Here is a 12802-nt window from a genome sequence, read left to right as displayed (position 1 = left end):
AAACAGAGGGCCTTTAGCTCAGCTTCCCACGGAGTCCTCATTCCCACATTCCCATCATATTCTGCTCTCCTGCCCGTCTCCAAACTCTAAGGTCTTCCTGTTACCTAGTCTGCTCATCTCCTGAGTGCTCCCCAGAACCACCCATAACAATCTCCTGGGAACACGCCAGGCTTTTTCTAGCCTGCACCTCCAGACTCTGCAACCTCTCTGTGTTCCCTAATTCCAAAGCTGCCTCCCACTCTCAGGTAGTTTGATGACCCTATTCCTTGGCACCAGTGTTCGGCAGTCACTGCTTTTCCCTCACGCCATAGAGAATTTATTCACCTGAAGTTGTGAGAGTTCAAGGGCATGCTGCTTGCTCTGGCTCAGCCACGTGTGCAGCACTGCACCCTGGCCCATGGCAATGTTGGGAGCTCCTGTGGGAAACAGGTCCCTTCAACAGCCAGGAAACCAGACGAGTTGGGTGCAGCCAGGCTCTAGCTTCTGTAGCAGTCCCCATGAGCACAAACCAGGGTCCCACATGGAAGACCACATCCCTCCAAGGGCACAGGCCGAGGGTCTAAGCACCTCTAACCAGCACTCAGCCCTAAAGGTTTCACCACCTCCCACCTCATAACACTGAACCAAGAGGCCAAAATGTGGACTTTAGGGATACACCTACTCCACATCCTAAAGATTTACACCCCCCCCCCCCGCCACATCACAACACTGGACCAAGAGGCAAAAACAGGGGACCTTCAGGAATACACACACTCCACATCCTAAGGTTTCACCACCTCCCATGACACGACCAAGAGGACAACACATGGATCTTCAGGGATATAACTACTGCACATCCAGATGACAGCACTCAGCAAATTACTGGAGACTCCAGATAGTCTTAGAAAGTGTTTTCTTAAATCTTGAAAACAAATACATTTAAATAAAGAACTAACAGCACTTTACATAAAACTCATGTAGATACATTGATCAGTTAATTTGGTCTCATGTAATTAATTCTTGTTTTCTTATCTAATAATTTTACTCAACAATTTATTAAACTAATGGACATATTTATTTAATCCATGGTCTTAAGATGATCAGAAACTTGTATTCAAGCATACTTGCCAGTCATTTCCATGAATCTGATTGCAAAGCTTACAGAAAAAGCAAAATAATAACTATAATAATGACTTAGAACATATATAGTTAAAAATCTGATAAAATTTCAGTAACTAAGAAGGAATATACTTATTTCCTTTGCATGCATCATTTCAATATAACCATAGTCATGGCTGATGACATTATGCCAGGACCAACAGACATATACAAACTTCACGTGCTCTCTAATATATTTGCATTGATGCCATAATAATATAACTTTTAAATGATTTGCAATTACTATATTATTTGAAAATGTTTACATACAATTCAACATATTAAATTAGACTGATTAGCTTACTACCTCCTTTGTGTAAAACAAACATTTGAGAAGATCTGGGGTTCTCAACAATGTCCCAAATTTAAGTTAAAAAACAACACACACACAAAAAAAACAACAAACAAAAAAACTTAATTTAGAACTTGGATTCTGAGGAAGTCCTGCCAAAGGTGTCAAAACAGGTTTAAAATGTGATTAAAATATAACCACTTAGAAATCATATTCATTCAGAGGCAGAACCAACTGGAAGAGTTTAAAGGAAAATAGATGCCAAAAAAAAGTCACCCCTAAATTTAACTGTTTCAAGACTCATATTTCTAAACAACAGAAAATTCAATCAAGAGAGAACAAGAAATTATTTCAATAGAACATAAAAGCTTTTTTTCCTAGAACATTTACAAAAGGAACAGAAAAACTTCCTGCAGTATGGTCGATTTTCTTTATGTGAAGCCCACTGATAACCTGAAAGTTGAATAAGTTTTTTAAATTTAATTAGATACTAGAAGAGTCTGTGCCCAAGTTTATGAGTTATATAAGAAAATCAGTGCATTGAACAGGGACATATGTGACTCTCAGAAAAATTAAAACAAATAAAATTGTTCTGTTACCCTTAGCAATGCAGACATACTCGAGAAAAATCAGTCAGGTTACACTAAAGGAAAATAATACTCTAAACTCTAAAACTGCAGTCCAGGATTTGGTTGGACATTTAAAGAAACAGTTTTCAGAATAAAAAAAAAAAAAAACTTAAAAACATCTTCCACATTTTTCCCCCTAACACTAGGTCTAGAAAACTTTGTGATTTTTAATATGGTGAATTACATTTTGATTTGTATAAAATATTAATGCTTAAATTTTTAGAAAAATCTAGAAACAATTTCCTTTAAATTAGTCAGTGTGGCTAATGATAAAATTCCTCTTATAAAATTCATGTTGCATGAGTACTTTGAAACTTCCTCTGAAGTTTTAAGACTTGTTCAGATCTATAACTTGCTTAAGCCAGTAGATTTGCCCTGTACTGCCTTCAGTACATTCAGGTACAATCCATCAATTCTACAGTAAGTGAAAATTTTGATTCTACCACACAATATTCTTACACAAAAAATTGCCTTCATCAATTGCAAAATTCCTTAAAAAACATGCTCATGCTTACATATTCCTTTAGACCTCCCTCCTTATTTACTGCTTTCCTTCTGCTTTTATTTTTATATCCATATCATAAAAATCCTGAATTTGCTTTTTTCTCAAATCATGTGTTCATGCTTTAATAGTTGTATCATTGATACTTTATTTGTTCAACTTGTATAGAAAATTATATACACCAATTAAAAATTATCAGTCTTAACAACTTTCACTTGTAGTAAAAACCCTGCAAAATTTTATGTTTGACTTATACCCCAAATTTAAGAATATGTAATTCTAGGACCCTATGCTCTCCCATAACAATTTTAATGTGGGAAAGGGGCACAATAATAGATTCAAGTCTTTTTGTTCTCACAAAATTTAAAAAGCCCAGAATGGATAAATTTCAAACTCATGATAACAGTTAAACAGTATTTTAACTCAGAAATAACTGGAGTATGTAGATATATATATATATGTATATATAAACACACGATATATATATTTGACTCCTAAAACAAATGTTATAAGCATTTATCACACATTATTTCTGCCTATTTTTTTCTGACCATTGTACTTACTTATGGAAATAGTAACCTTAAACAAAAATAGTCATTGGGTACCTGGTCGTGTTCTTAGTCACCTGCGACCAAACCAACACAGCCACCCAAGATGAAGTGAAACCTATAATCACATGAGCCAAAATAAATCTTTCGCCCAGTAACTTGAATTTCTCATGTGTTTTGACATAGCAATAGGAGGATGAGTAATACATGAAGAGACTGGAACACTAGATGCCTTTATAAGATGCATTACTTGCATAGGATTTTTCACCAGTGTGATTTTTTTTTTTTTTTTTTTTTTCTTTTGTCTTTCAAAAGAACTAGGAAGTTGGAAGCTTAGCCACATTCCTCATATGCAAGGTCTTCTCTCCATTATGAGTACTTTCATGCATAGGATGGAAAGTGGAACATCACACATTCAGGGGGTTTGTTTGTCAGAATGAGTGAAACAGTTTTGAAGGCAACTGAGAACCTACCTTTTTTTTCCAGAATTTTTTTTTTTTTTTTTTTTTTTTTTTGTAGTGTGAGTCCTTTCTTACCATTGAAGGTGACTAGAATTATTAAATGATTTGCCTTTTTTTTCTTTTTTTTTTTTTTTTGCATTTTTTTTCCATGCATACAATGAGAATATCGTGTAAGGCATTTTGCATTGTTTCCATTGATAGGGTTTCTCTCTAGCATGAGTTGATGCTTTTGAATATAGACTTTATTACCCAGTTTACAAACAGGGCTCCTTTCCAGAAGTTTGTTCATGTTTTTGAAGGTGAATGGACCTATGGAAGGTCTTACCAGTTTCATTCATAGGACTTCTCTACAGTGTGAGTTCATTCATTATTGTTCACATTCACAGGACTTCTATCCAGTGTGAGTTTGTTCATGTGTGTGAAGGTTACTGGACTTAGTGAAGGCTTTTCCACATTGTTTACATTGATAGGGTTTCTCTCCTGTATGAGTTCGTTCATGTGTATGAAGGTGACTAGACCTAGCAAAGGCTTTTCCACATTGCTTACATTCATAGGGCCTCTCTCCAGTATGAGTCCGTTTATGTGTGTGAAGGTGACTAGATGTTGTGTAGGCTTTCCCACACTGTTTACATTCATAGGGCTTCTCTCCAGTGTGAGTTCGTTCATGTTTTTGAAGGTAAGCAGAACTAATGAAGGCTTTCCCACATTGTTTACATTCATAGGGCTTCTCTCCAGTATGAGTTCGTTCGTGTATTTGAAGGTAAGCAGAACTACTGAACGCTTTCCCACATTGTTTACATTGGTAGGGCTTCTCTCCAGTATGAGTTTGTTCATGTGTTTGAAGGTTAGCAGAACTAATGAAGGCTTTCCCACATTGTTTACACTGATACGGCTTTTCTCCAGTATGAGTTCGTTCATGTGCATGAAGGTGAGTGGAATTAGTAAAGGCTTTCCCACACTGTATACATTGATAGGGCTTCTCACCAGTATGACTTCGGTGATGTTTGTGGAGGTGACTGGATGTGGTGAAGGCTTTCCCACATTGTTTACATTCATAGGGCTTCTCCCCAGTATGAATTCGTTGATGGATTTGAAGGTAAGAAGAACTAGTAAAGGACTTTCCACATTGTTTACACTCAAAGGGTTTCTCCCCAGTATGAGTTCGTTCATGTTTATGGAGGTGACCGACTGTATTGAAGGCTTTACCACACTGTTTACATTGATAGGGCTTCTCTCCTGTATGAGTTCGTTCATGTATTTGAAGGTAAGCAGAACTAATGAAAACTTTACCACACTCCTTGCATTCATAAGGCTTCTCTCCAGTATGAGTTCGTTCGTGTACTGGAAGGTAATTGGAACTAGTGAAGGTTTTACCACACTGTTTACATTGATAGGGTTTCTCTCCAGTATGAGTTCTTTCATGTGTGTGGAGGTGAGTGGATGTAGCAAAGGCTTTCCCACATTGTTTACACTGATAGGGCTTCTCTCCAGTATGAGTTCGCTCATGTGTGTGGAGGTGACTGGACTTGGTGAAGGCTTTCCCACATTGTTTACAGTGATAGGGCTTCTCTCCAGTATGAGTTCGTTCATGTAACAGAAGGTAATTGGAACTAGTGAAGGCTTTCCCACATTGTTTACACTGATAGGGCTTCTCTCCAGTATGAGTTTGTTCATGTGTGTGAAGGTTACTGTATTTATTAAAGGCTTTCCCACATTGTTTACATTGATAGGGCTTCTCTCCAGTATGAATTCGTTTATGTATCTGAAGGTAAGCAGAACTAATGAAGGCTTTTCCACACTGCTTACATTCATAGGGCTTCTCTCCTGTATGGGTTCGTTCATGTATTGGAAGGTAAGAAGAACTAGTGAAGGCTTTCCCACATTGTTTACATTCATAGGGTTTTTCTCCAGTATGAGTTCGTTCATGTGTTTGAAGGAAAAAATAACAAGAGAAGGCTTTCCCACATTGTTTACATCCATATGGCTTCTCTCCAGTGTGAGATTGTCCATGTTTTCGAAAAGACCTGGAACAACTGAACTCTTTTCCACATGTCAAACATTTATAAAGTCCACTTACAGTGTGCACTGCTACTTGTCTTTGAACACTTGCGTGAGAAATTAAAGATTTTCTCTTCTGTTTAAGTTCAGATAGCTTCGTTCTACTCTCCTCATTATCAGATGGAATGATGTGCCTATTAAGGAAAAACGACATGAAGACGTGTCCACACATGCTGCTTTCACATGGACTTACTCTAGTAGGAATGTCCCTTTTAAGAGTAAGATTCGGAATCTCACTGAAGGTTTTTCTGCACGAGTGGCACACTCCTACAATATGTGGATGAACTCCTCCAATGCATCCCATCCCTCAAGGCCTCCCAGACTGACACTGCCCAGCTCCTTAACTTCCTCGGGTCTTGAGGGTAGAGTCTCTCCAACCAAAGCCCAACTTACTATCCTTTCAGTCACATATTTGGGCATACTCCTCACTCCTACCTCTAAGAGTCTCACAACAGACAGAATCCAAGCCCTGGGTGACTTACAGCCACCAGAAACAGCAGATTATGTTCTTTCCTTCCTGAGTTTAGCTGTATTTTCCAGACACTGGGTCCCTAATTTTGCACTCCTTGCCAAACCCCTATATCAGGCAGCAAGAACCTCATTTTAGTTTTTCAGAGCCTACCATGATTTCTGTAAAAAGTTACAAGCAAAATTAATGGTTGGCTCTTTAATGCTTTTGTATTTATTAGTAGGTCTTAGACTTACATTATTACTAATATTAGGGAGTTCGGATTTACAGTCATCTAAAATTTGAAAGTAAATGCACTGATTACTTTGCAACACTCATTTCCCACAGGTATTACTGAAAGAGTGGTATCATGAATGCAGTAACTTAGTACTTGCAGCTCATCAATTATATTGAAAATACTAAACTTCTAACCTATTCATTGAAATTCATATTTCCAATAACACATTGCCAGGAATAAACATATTTCATATTGTGTTTATTTGCTTTGTTAGCTTGTTTTAAAAATTACATGACATGCAAAGTTCCCTCAAGGGATTCTGCTTCCTCTTGGGAGCATAAATTACCTTAGATCTTTCCCAGGATTTTTGTTCTGATCTTCAACATTTTGGTCCTCCCATTTGTTTCCTAAAATGTTGACCCAGAACAATCATTATAAATTAATATAATTGAAGAATAAATTACAGGATTCATACTGCCTAGTGCAAATGACATCAGGCCTGATTTGCTCCCCAGAGAACTCCCTTTACATATTCTTAATTTGTTTAGTGAAAAATAAAAGTCCACTATATCTGCATTTGATTATGTAAATAAATGTTATCATTCTTACCTATAGAAGCCAAATTTCTAAGGACTTCCTGCATCACATCTCTGTGGAGATTCTTCTGAGAAGGATCCAGCAAAGCCCACTCTTCCTGGGTGAAGTTCACAGCCACATCCTCAAAGGCAACTGAATTCTAAAATATCCCATAAATGTGTAGTGCAGGCCAGGAGAGACTGACAACATGAAGAATCTACTCTCTACATATAGATGTTAACACGATTTTGTGTCCTCCAATATTTATTCCATGATTTGGTCAGCAAAACTTGTATTCTCTATCTGCACTCACTTCCTCAAACAGAGATTCTTATATAAGAACTAAACTACTCAGGAAGACAAGAGCAGAACAAAAACAACCTTGTCATTGCTGAATCCAGGGAGTAATTCATGCTCCTGGGTCACCCGTGTCTTTGTAGGGTACATATCTAATAAAGTAATAACTACTACTTGTGTACAGAAGAGAGCTAATATTAGTCCTGATAGCACCTACTGTTAGAAAAGTCTGCTGACAAAGTTGCGTCTTTGCTAGGAGGGGAACTAAGGATTTGGGAGGAATCCCAACAAACTAAGCAGTAAGGCTGAATCATGGTGCTGAGAGTGTATGTATGTAAACAATATGGTATTTACTAAACCTTTACTTTTCTTTGGAAATTCTATTATTTTGTTCCACTCTTACATTAGAACCTAAAGGATCAAAGTCCCTTCCACCAAAAAAAGAATCCTCTAAGCAAAGAGTCTAGGAGCTTCCCTAGTAGACATTTCATTGAGGTGGTAACAGCATGGTAACTGAGGATTGAACTCATCCTGTGTGACTACATCAAGAGAACAAGTAGAATTGGTAGTTAGAAAGGGCTGGGGATGTGATTCAGTGGCAAAGTACCCCTGAGTTCAGTCCCTGCTCCGAGAGAGAGAGAGAGAGAGAGAGAGAGAGAGAGAGAGAGAGAGAGAGAGAGAGAGAGAGAGAGAGAGGGTGTGTGTGTGTGTGTGTGTGTGTGTGTGTGTGCCAGGGCAGAGTGAGAGGAATGATCCAGGACTGAAAGGGGAAAGAGCCAGGATGCGGAGCAGAGGGGAAAGCCACCTACGGGGAAGGACAGCCTCCCGGTGAAGAGGAAAGCCCAGGGGACGCCAAGCAGAGGACCCTGAAACCCACTGCAGGTCCAGCACCCGCCAGTCAGGGAGCAGCAGTGGGGACAGCAGGACAGCTGCCACTGCAGTCACTTGCCTCTTACCTGAAATTGACCATGACCTGCAGCCCAGGGATTTTTCTGATTGTTCCTACATATTTACCATGTTTTACCTCCACAAACACTGCCAGTATATCACAGTGAAGATCTCACCCATACCCATACACACACACACACACACACACACACACACACACACACACAAAGCACAGGGGAAAAAAAGATGGCGATTTCCAGTATGCCCAGAGAACTCCATCCTTCCTCCTTCCTGAGCCCTGCTTTCAGAAGAACTATTTCCCAAAGGCTGAATCACTTGAGACGTTATGGAGCAAATCTCCTGGGGAAAGAGGAACACCCAGCTCTATGTCCCCCTAATCATCCTGCCTGGGTCAGGGAGGAGAAAGGGCTGAAGGTACTTAGGAATGAAGCCATGAAATGATCACATAGGTAGAAAATTCTAAACTGTGCATGCACTGGAGAAGAAAATGCACATGCATGGAACTGATGAATAGTTCACCAAACTATACAACACAATAAACACAAATCAATTACATTTACATACACTAAAAATGAGTAACCCGAAAAAGACATCACAAAATATCAATAGTAAACAATATTTAAAAATTACCCAAGACTTAACAAAAACCCCAAGATATTTCTAAAAGAAATGACACATATAAATATAAAGGTATCTAGAGTTTGTGAGCCCAAAGATTTGTAAATCTACCCCCAAATTAACAATGAAATCAAATGTCTTTCAAACTACCAATAACATTTTAATACAAAAATAAGAAATATCATTATAACATTCACATGGAATAGCAAGAAACTTAAAAATGGAAGAAAAAAAATAAAATACAAGGTGATTTCAAAACCTGCTTAAAACCAGTGACAAAGACAGTGTAGCTCTGGTTAAAGGTAGACACATACAGCAGTGGAGGAGAATGGGGGCCCAGGACAATGCTGACCCACAGAAGGAAATGAAATGCCACGAGGGGTCGGGGTCACTCCAGGGGAACCGGACCTCTGGGGAATGAAAGGCTGGGAAACTGGATATTCTTGTTGACACCTAAAGTCAGACCCTCACTTCACGGCACATGCACACAGGAAATCCATGGGGACCAAACTCCTGAAGTAAGATGTAAACCTCACCAATTCTTAGAATAAAATGCAGACACAAGTCTCACAACACTGGATTTGGGTATGGTTTCTGGGATATCATACCATCTTCAAGAGTCAGGAGAATAATCACAATTTCACAAAAAACAGCAATAAGTCTGGAACTGAAGGACACCAGCTAAGTGAAATAAGCCAGGCACAGAGACACCATGTGCTCTCACTCACATGGGAGCTGCAAGCTGACTTCACAGTAAGTACAGAGTAGTTACCAGAGGTGAGGAAGACAGGGGAGGGAGGAGAAGATGGGATGGGGAAGAGGCTGGGCATCAGGGACCAGAATGCACTCAGGAGGAGCCAGCAGGACTGCCCTCCAGCACAGCAGGGGGACCACAGTGCACAGCATGTCACTGTACTATTCATAATGAAGCTGGGGGAGCAGTCCACAGACACCAGGAAAGGACAAATGTTAGGAGACGGAAGTGCAGGTGGCCTGATCTGATCAGACGCACTGGGACAGGTATGCAGCTAGCTCACTGCACCTCATCAGTGTGTGAATTTAACAGTGAATCAACACCAAAAAGTGAAAACTTTGTCCTTTGTGGGACACCATCAGCAGAGTGAATGGAAACCCAGAGAACTGTAGAAAATACCTGGCCATCAGGTTTCTGTAGAGGTGGTGATACCTGGAAAGAATGAAGAGAAAGCAGCTGACAGATCATGATAAACAACCGCAACATAAAATCTCAACGCACCTGGAAAAGAAGGAAACACCCTGAAAAGCCACAGGGTTCTACAAAACCCGAGGCTACGCTGAAAGACCAAAGGCTCTCTCCATGACAACAAAAACGCGTCAAGGACGCCTGCTCCCACCACCTCTAGACAGCACAGCAAGAGGGTGCCACCAGGGAAACCAGGAGGACAGTCATGGTGTTCAGAACCCAGGGCAAACTCACACAGCCCCAGACACTGAGGCAAAGTCCAGGACTTTGTCCAGCAGACACAGGTGGGTGCAGGAAACTCAGACTCACTCACCTGCAGAGCCAGCAACCACAGGCATCAAGCGGGAGGAGGCAGCGCAGCCTCTGCACCTTCACCCCCTCTCCCCACCAACAGTGACCACCTCACATGGTGCACATTTGACTTGAATTTCTGGCTTCCTGCTCCCTAGAGTTACTGCAAGTGGACAGGGCATTTGATGGGGTTTCTCATGGCTGCACCTACCCTGCTACACAGGGGATCAACTCCTGGGAAGTCGTGGGCTCTAACAGATACAAACACACACAGTTCTCACACACCTCCTCACAGGCCCAGGACCAAGCGACTTTCACAGGCTGAATGTTCAATCCCATCTCGTGTTACATTGGTGGTTACTGGATCCCAGGCCATTTCCCAAAGTTGATGTAACAAAAACAAGTTCACAACATAGGTCCCACAAAATCCTGCCCTGCAAACTTTACACCAGTAATACCCAAGACTTCTTTGTAGACATTGAAAACACCATAGGACATTGCAAACGACCCAAAATAGCACACAATTTTGAAAGAGACAACAGCAGTTTGACTAGCACCTCGTGAGTACAAACCTCGCCTCAAGCAACAGTGACCAGGGTGCAGACATGGTACCAGGAGTGCCATGGGGATGAGGAATCACAACAGCTCAGGGAGCAGGAGGGCAGCAAAACGGCAGCATCAGCTGCTCCAACAGGCATGACGCTGGAACAGCCTCAAACGTCACATGACTGCATGAGGCAGCTTTAGGGAAACACAGCTGAGGCCTCACGGAGGATTCACCTGTCCTGCTGCAAACCCTGGACTCAGCAGCAAACTGCAGACGGCAGCCTGAGGACCCAGTGTGAGGTCCTGTCACTGACACCAGTGACTAGGACTCACCTGTGAACTACAGTAATCACAAATCACAGTGGATCTAGTGCTATCTGAAAGTCTGAAAAAAATCCTCTCAGTGCTAAGTCAGAAGACAAATGGGGTAGGAAATTAGTGGGAAATCCTTAAACATGTTTTATGTAAACAAAATCCTGCATCTGGCTAGATGTTCACACTAAAAAAGCAAAATGTGAAGCCTGGGAGACCTCAAGGTGACTCCTGGGAGGACAGGGACAGGGACCCCTCAGAGCAGCATCCTCCACACAGGAGCCCACACCTCAGTCAGGAGCCCCTGAGGCCCTCTGCCTTCACTGCACACTCAGAGCCTCGGGCAGGGATCCAGCTGTGCACAGAGGGCTCTGCCAAAGTGGCTGCAGACCAGGCAGCACACTGGGAACCACCCTGGACCAGCCCACACCAAGGCCTGAAGGCAGCAGGGCTGAGCTGGAGCAGCATCAGACTCAGCTCTGGGTGGGCCAACTCCAGAGCTGACAGAGGGAGGCCAGAGTCCAGCCACCCCTGGCTCCCACCAGTTCTAACCAGCCCACCTCCCCCAGGAGTCCTGGCCCCACCACTCACCATTTTCTGCTTTCTGGAAATTCCAGACATCCTTCCTGGGGATCTCACAGCACCTGCAGCTCACAGGGAGACAGTCTCAGCCAGAGCCACTGGGGCCTCACACAGCAGAGGAGACACAGTCCTAGAGATGGTTTCTGAGCTGCACAGGGTGAGAGATCAAGGCCTGTGACTGTGGAAGGCCACCCCCTCCCACCAGCTGCCTGCTGACTGGCCAGGGCTCCACAAGACCCCTCTCTCACCCAGCCCATACATGCACACTGTGGTGCCATAAGTGACAGGGGATGGATCAATTCCTGGATAAGTGAGGTCAGAAGGACAGGTTCTTGGCAAAGGCCCATTTCAGGCAGGGTTTCCTCCCAGCAATGGACCTGCCCCACCAGAGGGGCATTTCCACATAGGCAGAGTTGAGCCTGGCTTTGCAGGGCAGGTCCAGATGTCCTCCTGCTCTTTTGGCACAGAGTCACAATCCTGTGTAAGGAATTAGGAACTCAGTGTCCAAGGCAGCCAACCCTGACCTCAGAGAAGGTGGGGGCCAGGTCAGACTGGAAGGGAGGCAGACAGGCATCCATTACTTGGGAGGAGCATGGGGCTGCACGGTCAATGCCTCCTCACACTTTACCTCTGTCTACTCCTTTTCAGAAAAAAATAAAAAGACAGCAATGAGGAAAAATAATGATTAAGTGCATGAAAAACTAATTACATGGCAATAATAAAAAGAACTCAGTGAAAGGAAAAGCAAACACTTCAACCAGCTCAGGTAAGGAGTCCGCTTTACCCACAGTTCAGAATGAAAACCCACTTGCAGAGGGTTAAACACATTCCCAAGTTGGGAGCCAGACTCTGAGGGCTGAATGCAGCCCCAGGAGGGCTGAGTCCCCAGTGGCCATGAAGGATTTATCTCTGGGCACCCAACATGTCCCCTGTTCTACAGGTTTTCTTATATGAGATGATAAAGAAACTTCAAGGAAGAGATTGATAAACCCACGTCTGTTAAGAATGAGACCACTCCATTAAACTGCAGTAGGATGCAACAGCACTGCCTCTGCACTGGAATTTACTAGTGACTTGTAATAATCCACACTCTATAACCTTACACTGATCTTCCAATATGTACAAAACATATGAAG

At 42.1% G+C, this 12802-nt stretch overlaps 1 protein-coding gene across 1 annotated transcript in view; it reads right to left on the bottom strand.

The window, feature by feature from the left end:
• Window positions 1–875: 875 nt before the first annotated feature.
• LOC306663489 (uncharacterized protein) overlaps window positions 876–12802 on the bottom strand; it is a gene marked incomplete at its 5' end in the record, with an annotated part of 39783 nt that continues 27856 nt past the window's right edge. Inside the window, 4 exons of the mRNA XM_079143808.1 lie at window positions 876–5761; window positions 6660–6720; window positions 6923–7049; window positions 11676–11728. Coding sequence (XP_078999934.1) covers window positions 3961–5761; window positions 6660–6720; window positions 6923–7049; window positions 11676–11728 — 2042 coding nt within the window. The 3' untranslated portion in view covers window positions 876–3960. The remainder of the gene's footprint in view (window positions 5762–6659; window positions 6721–6922; window positions 7050–11675; window positions 11729–12802) is intronic.

This window comes from Sciurus vulgaris (assembly GCF_902686455.1).
Source record: "Sciurus vulgaris genome assembly, chromosome: 6".
Taxonomy (NCBI): domain Eukaryota; kingdom Metazoa; phylum Chordata; class Mammalia; order Rodentia; family Sciuridae; genus Sciurus; species Sciurus vulgaris.
Note: the sequence above shows the minus strand (reverse complement) of the source record. Positions and strands in the feature narration are given on the sequence as shown.